At 37.9% G+C, this 16707-nt stretch overlaps 1 protein-coding gene across 1 annotated transcript; it reads right to left on the reverse strand.

The window, feature by feature from the left end:
• Positions 1 to 1339: 1339 nt before the first annotated feature.
• CD4 (CD4 molecule) lies at positions 1340 to 9509 on the reverse strand. The gene is made up of 9 exons (XM_070935344.1): positions 9467 to 9509; positions 7504 to 7665; positions 7272 to 7406; positions 6869 to 7117; positions 5893 to 6192; positions 2374 to 2631; positions 2151 to 2287; positions 1967 to 2034; positions 1340 to 1399 (listed from the first exon to the last, which is right to left on the reverse strand). The coding sequence occupies exons 1-9, from the start codon at positions 9507 to 9509 to the stop codon at positions 1369 to 1371; spliced, it is 1383 nt and encodes a 460-aa protein (XP_070791445.1). The 3' UTR covers positions 1340 to 1368.
• Between the last annotated feature and the right edge of the window lie 7198 nt (positions 9510 to 16707).

Consider the following 16707-nt stretch of genomic DNA (forward strand, 5'->3'; position numbering starts at 1 on the left):
ATCATAGTCCAGCTACCTGATTTAGCTGCTCTGAAATAGCAGAGGGCCTCAGAAATGGCATCTCGTGCAGCCAAATGCTAAAGAAAAACTGGAACACTAAGGTTTTTGAGGAATGTTTATTAACATTAAGATACATACATGTCTCTCTCCAGAGACCTTGAGATTTCAAATGTCATTATTCACAAGCATCAATGGAATGGATACAGACACTTTTACTTCTTGTTTTTGTGCATGAGCATTGGAGATCTTTAAAATAAACAACCAAGCAACAGGAATTTTTCCCTATGTTTACATTCAGTACTTACGTCTTAGAGCTATGGTGGTGATGCATATCAAGAGATAAAAAAGGGTTTTTTTCCAGCAGTGAAATGCACTTACCTTCGCTACCGGTTCGGAAATGTGAGTGCGCGCCTCTTCTGTGCATGTGCAGAGCCTTCTGCGCATGCACAGAGGGTCAAAAATGGGACATAATGATGTCACGACAGGTGGGTGGAGCCTCCCGCCGCTGGCCCTACCAGTTTGTGCGAGCCAGATAGATCCGGCCGGATTTCACCGCTGGTTTTTTCCCTTTAAGGCAGGGGTCTCCAAACTTGGCAACTTTAAGACTTACGGACTTCAACTCCTAGAATTCCTTAGCCAGCGATGCTAAGTCTTAAAGCTTCACAAGTCTTAAAGTTGCCAAGTTTGGAGACCCCTGCTTTAAGGAATAAAACAAAACAGTGGAAAGCCAAGATAGATTGGAGATAGTTTTCCAATAATTTTTGTATCTCATCAGTGAAGTTCTCTACTTAGAAGCAACTTTCAGAATGCAGAAGCCCCTCTTCCTCCCCAGCCATTTTTCCAAACAGTAAAAATGAATTTGTCCTTTGAAATGCATTACGCTATTAGCATCATAATTATATCATGGCTGTTAATATACATTTTAAAATATTGCTTTTTAAAATGATAGAATATTTTCTCAGAAAAGATTGCAAACTACACAATAAATGCAAAAAAATATCTGTAGACATATACATGAATTAACCAGTGGAGTTGGGGGGAAAGATATAAGTATTTTATTTCTGGGTCAGGAATTTTAAAAACAAACAACACATCTTTGTTCATTTATAGTTGCAGTGAGTAGAACTGCAGATTGGTTCAAAGAGCAGTCGGCTATTAGACAACTTAGAAGCAATTACTAGGGTGAACCCTTTTTTGGTCAATATTTTCTGCAAGCTCCACAGTTTCAAAATACAGACTTGCCCAAATGATTACAGCACTATGAATATCAGAGAAAAAGTTAAGGCAACCCAGAGGTATTTGAATTCATGTTATTGTGCATTGTTAATGATTGTAAATGGTCAGGCCAGTGATTTTTCAACATCTCCTTCAGGTATGGTAGTAATCATTAGGTAGGTCCCTGTAGGATTGAAAAAGAGTTATCCAAAATTTAGGCTCAGTAGAAAACATGGGAGTGTTTTAAATTTTCCTGTAGAAAAATGTACTTGGTTTTGCAATATAAACTGCACAGTGGGATACTTGCTGTTTTAAAAAAGCATAAAAATGAATTGTTGAAGAATGATTGCTCATGAGATCTTTGATGAAATTGCATGGCTGTCTAATTTAGACATGATTTATTTCTGAATTTCTGTAGGTCTGCAAGCTTTATTTGATTTAACTGGTAGCCAATTCAATTATAATTTTAGTTGAATAACAAGCAGATGACAAATTTTAATTGGCAGAGCTGAAAGCTAAAGGTACAATATGTTTATTATTTTAAGGCATTTTGATTCTGGTTTGTTACTGCAAGAGAAAAGGAAGCTATTAGATATGATATTTCTTTCTAGTAAAGAATAATAACTGTGGGGTCTTGGATCTGCTGGATTGCAGGTCCAGATGGACTGATTCATCCCAGGGCAGCTTAACCAAGGGCTTTCAAAAGAATATCCATAATGTGTTCCTCTTGGCTGGGCAAGTGGACTCTTACCTCTGGCATTGGCATGTCCTCTTGGCAAGCAAATGCTGCTTAATTTGTGCCATTCTCTTGGCTTGTTGCTGCCAAAAAATAAAAGAAAGATCCTTCTCTTTTCATGTTCTTTCAGATCTGCTTCCATTTGTTGTTGTTGTAGAACCCAACCTCCCTTTCGGTTTATGGATATGAAGAAACTCACCTGCTTCTGCTTCATACGTTTACAAGTAGGTACACAGACTCCAACAAGAATTAACAGCAGAAGCATTGTACCAATTCCTGAGGCTGTTTTGATCAGTGAGAAACTATTGCCTAAAGTAGTCTCATTTGAGAATTTTCCTGTGGGAAAAAAAAAAGATTGGAAGTCGAGGAGAACAGAATGTGCACAGAAACAGAGCCAGGAACAAGATGGTAGGGTTACTTACCTTGGAACTTACCCAGAATATAGTCAATACTGATTTTCACATCGTTGTTCACTTTGAAATCACATCTCCAGGGTCCTTCAGTTGTAGCTATGTGACAGAATTTATTCTCTGAAATGGGAGAGCCACATTTGGGTTCACTCATAGAGTCATTTACATAAACCCAGCACAATTCAGTCACTGGAGAGGCAGAAGGACTGATATGACCACACAACGTCACGTTGTCTTCATTGGATCTGAGCACAGGAGGGATAGCAGAGACTGCAGGGAAAGCAAGAACAATATATTAGGGAAACAGATTTTACAAGAATGTTCCTTTCTATGAAGAGTATTTTATCATATGATCTAAAGTACCAGGCTATTTATTCATGGTGCTGGAAAGGGTCCCTTCTCAATGGAAAGAGGACAGAATTGATGATATCAAAGGATACAAACCCATCTTAAATCAGCAGTATGCAAAGATGATTCAGGTTTTCCCATATATTGGCACCAAAATATGTACTATAGGTGTTCAATTACATATTCAACTTTCAGAAGTCAGTTTCCAAAAAATAAGTAGCTCAGAGTAATTAGCAAATTCTCCAGGTGTTTCAGCCATAATCCTGTGCAAACTATACTGATTGAACCATCAAATCAATTCTTCTTCTAATCTCATTGCCCCCATCCAAAGTCCAAAGTATTTAATAAAGCTGTGGATTATTTTTCAGCTAGATGTTTCTCCAGCTCCAGAACAGACTGCAAGCACAGCAACCAAGGTCCCATCAAAATGTGTCTTTAGCCTTCATGCCAGAGATAGCAGAGTTGGGTTAATTACAATCTACAAAACATTACAGATGCAGGTAGTTCTCCACTTACAACTGGTCGCTTAATGACTATTTGAAGTTAACACCCCCCCCCCAAAGCTACTTATGACTATTTTCAAAGTTACAATGGCCACACATGATTACACAATTGCATTTTGGGTGCTTGGCAACCAGCTCACATTTACAGCTGTATGAAGCATCATGTGACCAAGATTTGTGATTGGTTCCTGCAAAAAATGCCCATTGGGAAAAACTGATTCGCTTCACAGCTGTAGCATTTACTTAGCCATTATGGTGTTCACGTTTTTTTTATTGAAAAGTTTTATAAGAAATACAAACAATTTTCTCCCCCCCCACCCTTTCCCCCTCCCCACATAATAGAAAATGCACATTTTCTTATACATAGTAAATCCTACATATACATGTTTCCCTTAAAGAAAGCATTAAAATAAGACATTTTAATTACATTCGGAGTTGCTCTTCTTCTCTTTCTTCCCTCATTCCACAACAAACCTTCTTCTTCTCCTCCTTTCTTTCCCTTCCCTCCCTCCTCTTCTCTCCTACTTTCTCCTTCCTCCTCTCCTACCTCATCCTACTTCCTTTCCCTTTCCCCCACTTCTCTCTTCTTTCCCCCCTTCTCACCTTCACTCCTACTCCTGTCCCCTTCCCTTCCTCCTCTCCTTTCTTCCATTCCTCTCCCTCCCTCTCCTTTCTACCCTCTCCTCCTCTCTCCTTTCTAACTTCTTTGCTGTGGAATATTCTCCTCCTTTAGTATCTGAGCAACTCCTGTATTCTAATCGTAAATACTTTCTTTCAATTTCTTTTCAGATTTATTCTATCTATCGGCATTATCATAAACATTCAAACAAACATACAATATAAAGTCAGTCAATTAATATATCATCTGAGTACATCTTTCTTTTTGCATCTTACTCCTCCAATAACTGTCATTCTTAATATTGCCATTTCATTATTTATACATTTCCCCTACATTTACATCATGGTGTTCACTTAACAACCACTGCAAATATGTCAAAAAAATATGCAGTCGAATGCCTCAACATTCGACTGCAATGACTTATGACCATAATTTTGGATGCAATTATGGTAATAAATCAAGGATTAACTGTATCTATAAGACAGAATGGGAAATAGATTTTTTTAAACTTCACACTAACACCTTACTTGTCAAAGTTGGTTTGAATTTACTAAATGGTATAATAGCTCACTATGTTGCATGACTTACTAAAGTAGATAACCACTTTCCACGTTACTAAGAAAAGATCTGTCAGTTCAATATAGGGCAATCTCTTGTATTGTAAAGCATCATATGTCAAAATAAGCTCCCTGAAAGCTCCCACAGTAAATGTACCACATAAAAGAAAACTTTATTTTATGAAGTTATGTAAATGGAAACGAAAATGTTTTCCCATCAACAATAATATCTTCATTAAACTATGAGTGTGCCACATTTCCTTTGTTAAACTAAAAGGTCTGCTTTGGGATGGGGGAATGGGATATCATTTTATCAAAAGCATTGTATTTCTCTGCTTTTTATCTCTAAAACCCTAAGCTGTTTGGGACAGCTGTAATGAGCTGCCTTGTCTTTAAGTTCTTCAGTGGAGTTTTTCTGCTATAGGGACCATCCTTACATCCCTGTGTCTTCATCCTCCCTCACACCATCACCAACTCCTTGGACTGAAAACTGCTTAACTCCTGCTGGTCAGTTTAGACATGCATGCTTTCTGTCCTCTGGTCATGGGAACTGTCCTCCATTGTCACAGTGGCAGGAGTCAGAGTAAATGAGACACTTGTCTGATGCAGGCCTTGTAAGTACAAGTTCAAACTGGGTAAAGGATTGAAAACATAAAGCCTATGTGCTTTACCTATGTCTGATAAGTTTCAAAAAGAATAAAACCATTCATTCATTCATTCATTCATTCATTCATTCATTCATTCATCTATCAAATTTATAAACTATCCATCTCACCTAAGTGATTCCTAGCGATCGGTAGTGAATATAACCATTGTAATGCAGAGTTACATAGCCTCAGGAGAGAGGGGTCTTGAGGCATCTAGCATGAGCTGCTGACCAATTAAGGTCTATAATTCTTTAGCCTGGAAGTGCAAATGAATAAGAAAGGAAAATGTTCCATTTATAGCTCCTTATATGCACCAATTTAGCATTTCCTACACCTGTGTTTAAAAACAGGATCTATGGTTTCTGGAGTGAATGCTAGACCTGTCTGCATAAAAGGTTAATTTAAACCTGGAAAGAGCCAGATTTTACCAGCTGTGGGTTGTTGGTTCTGTCAGTCCCTGGGTTTATGAGAGTACCTTAGGTACATCAGGAGAACTCTCCCCTGCTTCACCTCACATCCTTCCTCTGTACCTATACTGTAATCTGTCAGACTGGCTATTTTGGGTCACAGTGCTTCTGAAATAGTCTGACTGACAGAACTCACATCCAGAACACATCCATCCATGCCTACATCCTCTTACTCAGGCAACTTGACTGAACCAATTCTTCTGAAACCCCTGTCTAATGTGACCTACTTCATTCCACACCAGCTAATGGGAACGATTAATTTCAAGAAGGTTGAGTTTTGAGAATGTTAAAAAAATGGCTGTGTTGGTATTCAAAGGCAATAGCACCTATAATTAATATAGTAAGCTGAAATTGCATGTTATCATCAAACAGATCAAGACTTATTCCTACCTTTCACCACTATTAGGTTGTTGGTTTTACTCAAAATTCCATGTTTAAATCCAAGATGGCATTGGTACTGTCCAGCATCTTCAGAACGGACATTGGATATTTGATGGATGGAGAAAGAACGATTGATGTTGCTTATGTTATGCTCCTTCATGAGAACATTATTCTTAAGCCATTTCCAAGACTGGACTTTTGGAATCTCCTGATCTTTTTTTTCTTGCAGGTCAATGTTCAAAGGACAGGAAAGGTTGCTGCTGCTGTTGATAGTGGCAAACTGGAACTCATCCAATGGATTGGAAAAACCTGGTTATATGTCCAACCAAAATAGAAAGTAACATATGATCAGAATTGTGTGCATTGATGCTTTTTCACTGTAGAAAAAGACTATGGCCCTTTCCCCTTTCAATAGTGAGTTAAAGTGCTAATGTTGAGATGGCAGAAAACATTTGCTTCCCTCCGAGCTAATCCCTACTCTGTGGCTAATTCAGGTTACTGCTGAAAGGGATTTTCTTGTTTTGTGAATGTGACACTCACTGATGGAAAAGTCTTCAAAATAAAGTACAGGGAAATTGTTAAAAAAAAATCAACTCTCCCAGTTCAAGCTCCCTCATTGTTTTTGGGATACCATAAGGACCCCTGAGAAGCGTAACAATAATTTTGCTTGGGCACACTGGAAAAAGAGGTTCTGAAGTTTTTACTGCAACATTTTGACAAAAAAAATATATCTGATAAAATTGCTATAGACAATGGGCTGTAGTGAACAGAGAACAATAGCATTCTACCCTATCTGTAATATAAATGTGAATTTATATTCCAGAAAAAGAGTCAGTGATAAAGTAATCTTATTTTGGCACAATGCAGTGATATTGGAAGCAGTTAGCAGAGCAAATTATGGTTGATGCTGAACTTTTTATGAGGAATGACTTTGAGAGGACCCAAGTTTCAGGCTCTTTGAACCAAATTTAGTGACTTCTCTTACCTAATACCTTGACGTTGTAGGAGACGTTGAGCTTATAATGAGAGATGTGACATGTCCATATCCCATTATCCTCCTGAACTGTAAGGTTTAATATCTGTAAGCTATCCTTTTGCAGTTTCCATCGTGGCTGGTTCGCTGTTACTTTGGTCTTGTGGGGGTCAAACCATTCAATCCTGGTATCTGTGGCAGGAGACAGACTCAGCTTTAAAGTGTCACCTTGCAGGAGGTATCCACTTTTAGATCCAGTAACTGTGAAAGAAAGAAAGAAGGCCTGCTGGTAAAATATTCCTTCCCATGCCTCTACTCAAAGATAATTTATTTGTTTAATTACTCATTCAATAGCAGGGGGAAGAAGAGAGAGAGACAAAGAGGCTGATTTCATGATCTCTGTTCCATCATTCACCTGTCCACACTTCAATATCATAAGTAGCCACCCGCTTTCCATCCACTTCACAGGTATATTGTCCTGGTTCTGCTTTTGTCAGTTCTACAGCAAAAGTCTTCTCATCCCTCAATATGTATGTTTCAGGCTTTCCAGCTTCGAAGAAAAAAGAACTGGATGAAATTAAACCTAAAACACAAAGACTTATCTCTCTTTTTATTGGCTATATGTGGAAGGATTCGACCAGTTTTACCTTTAAATACTTGGTCTTTCATTTTCCGTAGCAGAAGTTTTCCATTATAATTCCAGATCATGCTGGATGGAGTTTTGTCAGTTTTACAGTAAAGGAAGGCAGACTTGTCAGCAGCAACATTTATCGTTTCAGCCCTTGTGGAAAAAGTTGCCCCTAGAATAGCTAGGAAGTCAAAATAATGCAAGAATAAAGAAAATCAACAATGAGAAACAAATGAGATTTCATCAACACTGAATTATGGATGTTTCTGAGCCCGAAGTGTGTAATCTGAGTCACTGTACTCAGTCACTATGTTGGCTTTTTATTTTATGTAACTCATTACATTTTAACGTATCTATTTACATTTTAAGTATCTGCTGATTTACTCTGGAGTTTTCAGAAAGTCTGTAATTCGCAAAAAAAAAAAATGTCACTGTACAAGGCATTTGTTTTGAAGCAAGGGTCAAGGAGAAATGAAGAATAAATTGATCAGTCTCCGGACAAAGAAGAGAAATGTGCACATCATTATTTTTATAAGCTATCATAAAAGACGGTCTAGATTTTTAAACCAAAGGAGAGTAGTTGGATTTAGTGGTGAAGTAGCAAACCTGTTGGTAATGTAAAAATTCTGCTCTTTTTTGGTGCACTGATATCTATGCTCACATTCCTAATTTTTAATCTTTTTCTATGGCCTACTTCTCAATGGACTTTTTCACAGCAAGGCCATAGAAAAAGATTAAAAATTAGGAATGTGCTGCATTTTGGATGTGAAGTTACAGAGGTGGTTCAGAGTGGACATGAGCCCACACACCGTATCAGTCAGTGGCTGCTCTAAGAACCTGGCTTAGTGGTTAAGACATTGGGCTTGTCAGCTGGAAAGCCTTCAGCCCAGATTTGAGACCTGGGCATCATGTGATGGGGTGAGTTCCCATCCTCATCCCAGCTCCTGCCAATGTAGCAATTAGAAAACATGAAAATGCGAGTGGATAAATAGGTACCACTTTGTTGGGAAGATAACAGCGCTCTGTGATGCTGGCCACATGACTGTGGAAACATCTTCAGACAACGCTAGCTCAATGGCCTTGAAATGAGCACCACCCTCCATAGTAGGCAGCAATTAGTGGACTAAAAAAATCCACAGAGACTCCCATGCAATCCCAAGAAAATTGGAAGTTTAATTTAAGGGGATCCCAACAAGTGAGTTTTAACTGATGGCTAGAGTCCATTGCGTTTGGTCAAAAACTCTTTGGGTTTTTGCAACTGTTTTATGTTTCTGCATTCTGCATTGGGCTGCTTTTGAATATGAGTTTATTTCTGTTCCAGAATATCAGGGGAATACCAGTTGATATTCAGGCTTCTTTTTAGACAAAGATTTAGAATGTTTCCAGGAGAAAGCTAAGCCTGCATTGGCCAAAACCAGTAACGAGTAGATTCATATTCCTCTCTCTGATCACTTCTTTCTTTTTCTTTTTGCCTCTGAAGTAATTGTTTTAGTTATGCTTATATTGAGGGTTGTATGTTGGTCTCATGATACTTTCATGAGGGGAAAATAAACTTGGAAAAGAAGCAAACCTGAAAGAGATTCATAAGGATAAAATAGTGTTTATAACTTTACTTTACAAAGGAAAATTCAAAAGAAAATAATAATTTTCTTTTGTATGATTTTGTAATAATAAAACCAATAAATAATTAAATTAAGTAAACATAAAGGACAGTCCTTTACATTAAAGGATGTATATGTCACTGTATCTTATGGCCATAGGTCTCCCACCTTAGCTTTAGAACTTCTTTACAGATAATTCATGCTGGCCATCATGAGTACATCTCAGTATGTATGCTGATGAACTAAGAATCACCCATTGGGGCTTCCCTCCCACCAGCAAAAGTTATGAAAAGAAATTAAAATTGTTAGGCTGAAGACAGGAAAATAAGAGATCAAATGACAGTTTCATTGTGCCACAAATATACCTTGTGATAAACTCACCCAGATAAAGAACAAAGGCAACAAGAATGCTGTTTAAAACCATATTCGCCAATGCACCTTTTCACCTGGACAACTGACAGCTGCAATAAGTACCTGGCAGAAAAAATAAAAATCATCCGGAAAAGTCAGCATGGTTTATTCTAAAAATATCTTGTAGCATTCAATATGTAGGGCAAAAGCAACTAGGAGAAGTTTATCTTCAACACTGAAGAAAAGAAAAAATAATTACAAGCTTAAAAACTTAAATAATTTGAAATAAACAGCAAAAAGCTAAAGAAGATTATGAAATTTACAAGTGAATTAAGAGGTCAGTTAAAAAAGATTTGGGAATTAACTATAAAAAATAACTAACTACTTGTAGAAACCAGAATTATTTTGTCTGCCTGGGTTCATAATAAAGATAAATGACTTTATGGTTTTAGAAACTGGATATAAGAAGGGACTAAAGATTCAAAGTAGAAGGGAAAAAATATAAACACAATTTTGGTGTCGGTTAAGTGAGACTTATAAAATGATACAAAACATAACTTTGGAAATATTAAAGGAGATGTTTGAGGAATGGAGCCAGAAATTAGTAGCTACAATATCAATAGCAGCAATAATGAGGTGTGATGCTCCCTATTGATTTTGTCCAAAAGAGGTCTATGAGGGAATGGCAGATATGGAGCAAATGTTGTCTGACAAGACAAAGAAAGTATCAGAAGTGAAAGCACAAATAGAGGTCAAGAAAATGATTTGGAAAACGATACTTGACTGGATATACAAAGGAAAGTTTGAAGTTGAAGTTGAAGTTTTAAAAATTAAAGGAGAAACTCAAATGACAAATCTAGAGAGTGACCTGGAAAATGTTTTCTTATTGGATCTGCAAAAGAGGCTTGTTAAACCCTTGAAGACATCTGGACAATGGAATAAAGAATTGAAAAGAAATCAAAGCCTATGAGAATATTTGAATGAACTAAAGATAGTAAAATGAGTAAATATAAAGTAATTTGATTTAGACTGTAATCAAAATACTTAATTAAAAAATTATACAGCAGATAAGCAAAAGGTCATTTCTCAAAATATTGACCAGGTTCTGTAAGTCATCATACAATCACCACGTGGTATCTGCTAAAAATCCTTCCCTAAAAATATCCCTGGCAGAGATTCCACAGTCTAAAGTGATGATCAAGTCCCTGATAAGCAGGTGATACAGATACAGATTAACAGAGTTGGAAGGGACCTTGTAGGTCATCTAGTCCAACCTCCCACCCAGCAGACTCTACACCATTTTTGACAGATGGCAGTCCAATCCCTTCTTGAAAGCTTCCAGTGATGAAGCTCCCACAACTTCTGAGGGCAAATTGTTCCATTGGTTGACTATTCTCACTGTCAGAAAATTTCTTCTTATTTCCAGGTTGAACCACTCCTTGATCAGTTTCCATCCATTATTCCTTGTCTGGCCTTCAAGTCCATTAAGATCCACCTGGATCTTGAGCCTATCATCTAGGGTGTTGGCTATTCCTGCCAGTTTGGTATCATCTGCAATTTTGGTAAGTTCCCCTTCTATTCCCTCATCTAAGTCATTTATGAAGACATTGAAGAATACTGGGCCTAGGACAGTATTATGGTACCCCACTGCTTACTTCCCTCCATGTAGATGTAGTACCATTAAGGACTACTCATTGAGTTCGGTTTGTCAGCCAGTTCTGAATCCATCTGGTGGTGATGCTATCTACCCCATTTTTCTAGCTTACCAAGAAGTATGTTGTGGTCTACTTTGTTGAATGCCTTGCTGAAGTCTAAGTATATTATGTCCACAGTATTTCGCTGGTCTACTAATTTAGTCCCTGTGTTGAAGAATGAAATAAAATTGGTTTGGCATGATCTGCTTTTAACAAACCCATGCTGACTTCTAGTTATTACTTTACTTGTTTCTAGATGTTGGTAAATCTGTTTTTTAATTATCTTTTTCAGTATCTTCCTGGGTATTAATGTTAGGCTGATCAGTGTGTAGTTTACTGGATCTGGTTTTTTCTACTTTTCTGAAGATGGGAACCACATCAGCTCTTTTCCAGTCCTCTGGTAGTTCCCTGGTGCTCCAGGATTTTTGGAAGATGTGGTATAGTGGTTCTGAGATGACATCTGCCAGCTCCTTTAGAACTCTGGGATGTAATCCATCAGGTCCTAATGATTTGTATTCATCAAGATCAGACAGGTATTCTCTTACTATTTTTTTTTTGCTTATTTTAACATATTTCTAGTCTGTCTTTTACAATTATATTTTTGGTAGGTTGGGCTATAGTTTCTTTTTGTGTGAAGACCGATGCAAAGAATGAGTTAAGTAGCTCAGCTTTCTCTCTGTTGTCTGTTACTTCCTTACCGTCTTCTCTTTTTAGTAGACCAACTATTTCCTTGATTTTTTTCTCGTTATTTATATGTTGGAAGAAACTTTTTAAAAAATTATCTTTGACTTTTGTTGCAAGTCTTTGTTCATTCTGAGCCTTTGCTTTCCTGACTTCGTCTTTGCAGATTCTGACTATCTGCTGATATTCTGTCCTAGTTATGTGTCCTTCTTAGGTGCTAGTAAGCCGTCCCCAGTTATTGTTTATACTCCCTGTCTCTTAAGCAAAGTGGCAAAAAGTGGCAAAAATGCCCAGACAGAAGTTAAAGTCCTGGGAGAGGGTTGCATAACTGCCAGCATTATGTGGTTATCTGCTGCCATTCTTGGGGTTCCTGGCATATGGAAGTGGCCATGATTGTAATAACTGCTAACTTTCTTAATATTAATTCAATACATTCCTCTATGACATTTCACACTGGCTTCAACTTACTCCTCTTCGAATCCTAAAGAGCCTATTGACCACCAAATGGGTAGCAGGATGCCAATATAGGCCTCCTTTCTGCTTGTGGAGGACTGAGGGACAGACAATAAGCATACTATAATAGTGCTGCCAAAATACAGGTGACCACTAGATGGCAGCCAAGAGATACGGAAAATGTTTAATTTATCTGAAAGATTTGCCAGAGAGCTCAGAGTGTCCTATTTATGATCCAGGCCAAACACCATGCATTTTCTTAATGGAACCAGTGGTGGGTTCCTCCCGGTTCTGCCCGGTTCCGCCAAGCCGGTAGCGGTGACGATATGACATCACTGAACCGGTTCTGGCCCCCCGCTCCCCCCCGCCCCCCACCCCACCCCTGCATTATTCTTACCTTTTATTTAGACCCACCCCCAATCTATTGCTGCCTCCTGAGTCCCAGCTGATGGGCTATAAGGAAAAACTGTTTAAACTCTTGCCGCGGGACTTCAAAGGGCCGCCCTACAGCTGATCAGTAGTAAAAGGCAGTTTGATGGTAGACCAGTGCCTCCAAAAACAAATGAGTAGATTGGTGCCTGCAAAAATACATGAGTAAACCAGTGCCTGCAAAAATAAATGGGTAGACCGGTACAGCTCTGCAAGCAGTTAAAAGCCTGGTAGACCAGTACCTCTGCTAAATCCTAAAGAATTTGTCACATGACCATCAAGCCACGCCCACAAAATAAGCCACGCCCACAGAACCGGTAGTAAAAAAATTTAGAACCCACCCCTGAATGGAACATATGAGTGTGTAGCCTACAAACTTAAGTCCAGAATGCAGATCTTCCTCCAAGTTTGTGATAGATCACAAACTTGGAGGAAGATAGATATCCCAGAGGTTACCACAAAGAAGAGGGAGTCAAACTATTCTCCAAAGCACCTGAGGGTAGAACAAAAAGCAATGGGTGGAAACTAATCAAGGAGAGAAGCAACTTAGAACTAAGGAGAAATTTCCTGACAGGGAGAACAATTAATAAGTGGAACAACTTGCCTCCAGAAGTTGTAAATGCTCCAACACTGGAAGTTTTTAAGAAGAGATTAGATAACCATTTGTCTGAAGTGGTGTAGGGTTTCCTGCCTGGGCAGGGGGTTGGACTAGAAGACCTCCAACTCTGTTATTCTATTCTATTCTATTCTATTCTATTCTATTCTATTCTATTCTATTCTATTCTATTCTATTCTATTCTATTCTATTCTATTCTATTCTATTCCATTCCATTCCATTCCATTCCATTCCATTTCATTCCATTCCATTCATCCTATCCTATCCTATCCTATCCTATCCTATCCTATCCTATCCTATCCTATCCTATCCTATCCTATCCTATCCTATCCTATCCTATCCTATCATGACAGGGCATATGCAAGCAGGCTAGTTTAATTTATATTTCATTCACTTAAATTATATGTCATACATATTCATGAACCAACTTTAAAACACATGGTTCCCACCAAATTCTCCAAGCTATGCCAGCAAATCTGGAGAATGACATAATGGACAACCAATTGGAAGAGGTCAATCTACACTCTAATACAAAGAAGAAGAAGAAAGAGGAGACTTAATAGAGTATGCAAACTATTATACAATATGCTTAATTTCAATCATTTCAATTGCTATCAAAATAATGCTTAGCATCATCCAACACAGATTAGAGCCCTACATGGAAAAAGAGATGCCAGATGTTCAAGCTGGCTTTAGAAAAGGCTGAGGAACACATTAATGCTAATGTATGCTGGATAATTGAGAAAGCCAGAGAGTATAAAAAAATAAGTCACTATGTGTTTCATTGATTATAGAAAGGCCTTTGATTGTGTCAATCATGCCTAGTTCTAGAAAAATGGGAATCTCAGAACATCAGAAAAAACAGACCAACACCAGGTTGGGAAAGGAGTGTCACAGAGCTACATATTTTCTGTTTTTAATTCAAACTATATGCTGAATATATTTTATGGGAAGCTGGATTGGAAGAAGATGAGCATGTTTTAAAATCAGAGGAAGAAACATCCACACTTTGTGCTGTGCTGATGATACTACCAATAGCTGAAAATGCAAAGGATTTGCAAACCCAAGAACTAAAAGTCAAAGAGCAGAATTAAATAATGGGACTAAAATGAAATACAATGAAGAAAAATTATGACTATGTGTAGAACTATTAATCTTAGAACTGATAATGAAAATATCCAAGTGGTGGAGATCTTCCGCCTTTTTAGGATCAACTATCAACAGTAATGGATCAAGCAGTCAAGATATACATTGCAGATAAACACTAGGTTAGAGAACCCATGAAGGCCCTGGAAAAGATAGTCAAATGCCATGATGCATTTATGCCCGCAAAGAACAGAATTGGGCAAGCCATGTATTTCCTATGACACTCTATAGACATGAAAGTTGGACTTTAAATAAGCAGGATAGGAAGAATAATGGTGCCTTTGAACTTTGCTGTTAGAGAAGACTCTTCAGGGTATTATCGGCAGCTAAGAAAACAAACCAATGGCTCCCCAATGGCAAGAGGGATGGACTCAGTTACAAGTGCAATGAGCGCACTCTTTGAAGACCCAAAAGGCCAAATTATGGATAGATTGTCATGGGGAAAAATCTGTCTATGGGGTAGGTGGGAGTCAAAAATGAGTTGATTGCAGATGGTCAGCCAATCAAAATGTTTAACAGTGAAATACATAAAATGAGAGGGGGGGAGAGGGAGAGAGAGAATATATATGAAATTTTCAAAAGTAGATAAAAGTGTATACCAGTCAAAATTAACACTGACCCCTAAACTGAGGTAGGGCAAAGTGTTGCATCAGGTAGGACCATGTCCTTTTTCAAATCAGCCTATGAACATACTCCTACTATTGCATCTTCATAGCATAAGCCAGCCATTATCAAAGTTATATAGAGCCTTTCATCATTTCTGTTGTTGTTTTGTTATGGTGATTGAGTAACTCTAGAATTAAAGCTACTAGCGGGTTAACTTCTGACTATATAACCATCAAGCCTGGTGCCACATACCTTAAGTGTCAGCAGCCTTATCAGGTCTCCAGCCGAGCTCTTTCATATTGCGTGTAACCTATTTCTTTTACCTGGAGAATATAGAAATTAAACTTACAGGCTTCTTTGCTTCTTACTTTTGAAAGAAAGTACTACAGTAGGGATTAAGAGCCGAGGTGGTGCAGTATTGGTTAGAATGCAATACTGCAGGCTAACTCTGCCCATAACAGAAGTTCAGTCCTGACCAGCTCAAGGTTAATTCAGTCTTCTATCCTTCCGAGATTGGTAAAATGAGGGCCCATATTGTTGAGGGCAATATGTTGACTCTAACCTGTTTAGAGAGGACTGTAAAGAATGTGAAGTGGTATATAAGTCTAAATGCTGTTGCTATTTTATAATAAGTAAAATATATTTTAAAAACTCTGGTTATAATACTGAGAGATGTACTGCTAGCAAATGTCCTGAATAGCTAAATATAGGAAGCAACAATGCAGTAGATGAATAGTAATAGGAAAAAATATAGCCATCTCGAAAGTAAACAAAGATGAAACATGATGAACTGTTGAGTATCAAGACAACAGTGAGATTTTTAAAAATGCAAACTTTATTTGCTAAATATATCTTTCAAATTTTGTAATATCAGAAATAGAGATTTTGCTCCTTAGAGACTTTTTGTGTAAAGCTAAAAAAAATGAATTTACGACTTATAGATTTGATGATTAGAAAACATAGATTATTTTTTTAAAAAGTTATATGTTGTAACAAAAGAGTAGGTGGTAAATTTCCATTTACATAACCTTTGCTGATGTTGAGATAGAGAGAAAAGTACAAATATGTCCTTGAGAAGAAGGGGATAGATGCTGGGAACCGGAACCAGAAGAGAAGAGGACTTCCAGGAATGCAGTGGCAAATTGAAGACAGCTCCACTAAAAAGGAACCAATGACTGCAACAGAACAAGGAGCCAGCAAATACACCAGCTTGTCAGAATTCCTCCCCAGACAAGGAGATGTCTCAGGATTACTCACGCAAACTTCAGACAGCAGGTCCTCGCAAGGACACCACCAGATTTAGATCTCTGGGAACCAAGGTATCACAATCTTGCCCAAGCCGCAGTCAGCACCTTCAAAAGTCAACACTCAATTCATATACTACCTTTTAAAATCACTTCTGGAAATTGTTAACTTTTCTTTTCTTTTTCTTTTCTTTTTTTTTTTTGCATATTAAGACCCTTCAGAAGATTTTGAAATTAAGTATAAAAAATCCTTTCTGTGGAGAAATGCTGTTGATTGAGTGGAGGGGGGGGGAAACCATGATAAGATGGAACTTTCAAGGTTGGATACAGTGGTGGGATTCTGCCGGTTCTAGGGGGTTCGGCCGAACCCTTTGTTAAATTGCTGGCTCACCCCGCCCCTTG

This window comes from Pituophis catenifer, unplaced genomic scaffold, assembly GCF_029215685.1.
Source record: "Pituophis catenifer annectens isolate HBS135680 unplaced genomic scaffold, rPitCat1.0.hap2 SCAF_2, whole genome shotgun sequence".
NCBI lineage: Eukaryota > Metazoa > Chordata > Lepidosauria > Squamata > Colubridae > Pituophis > Pituophis catenifer.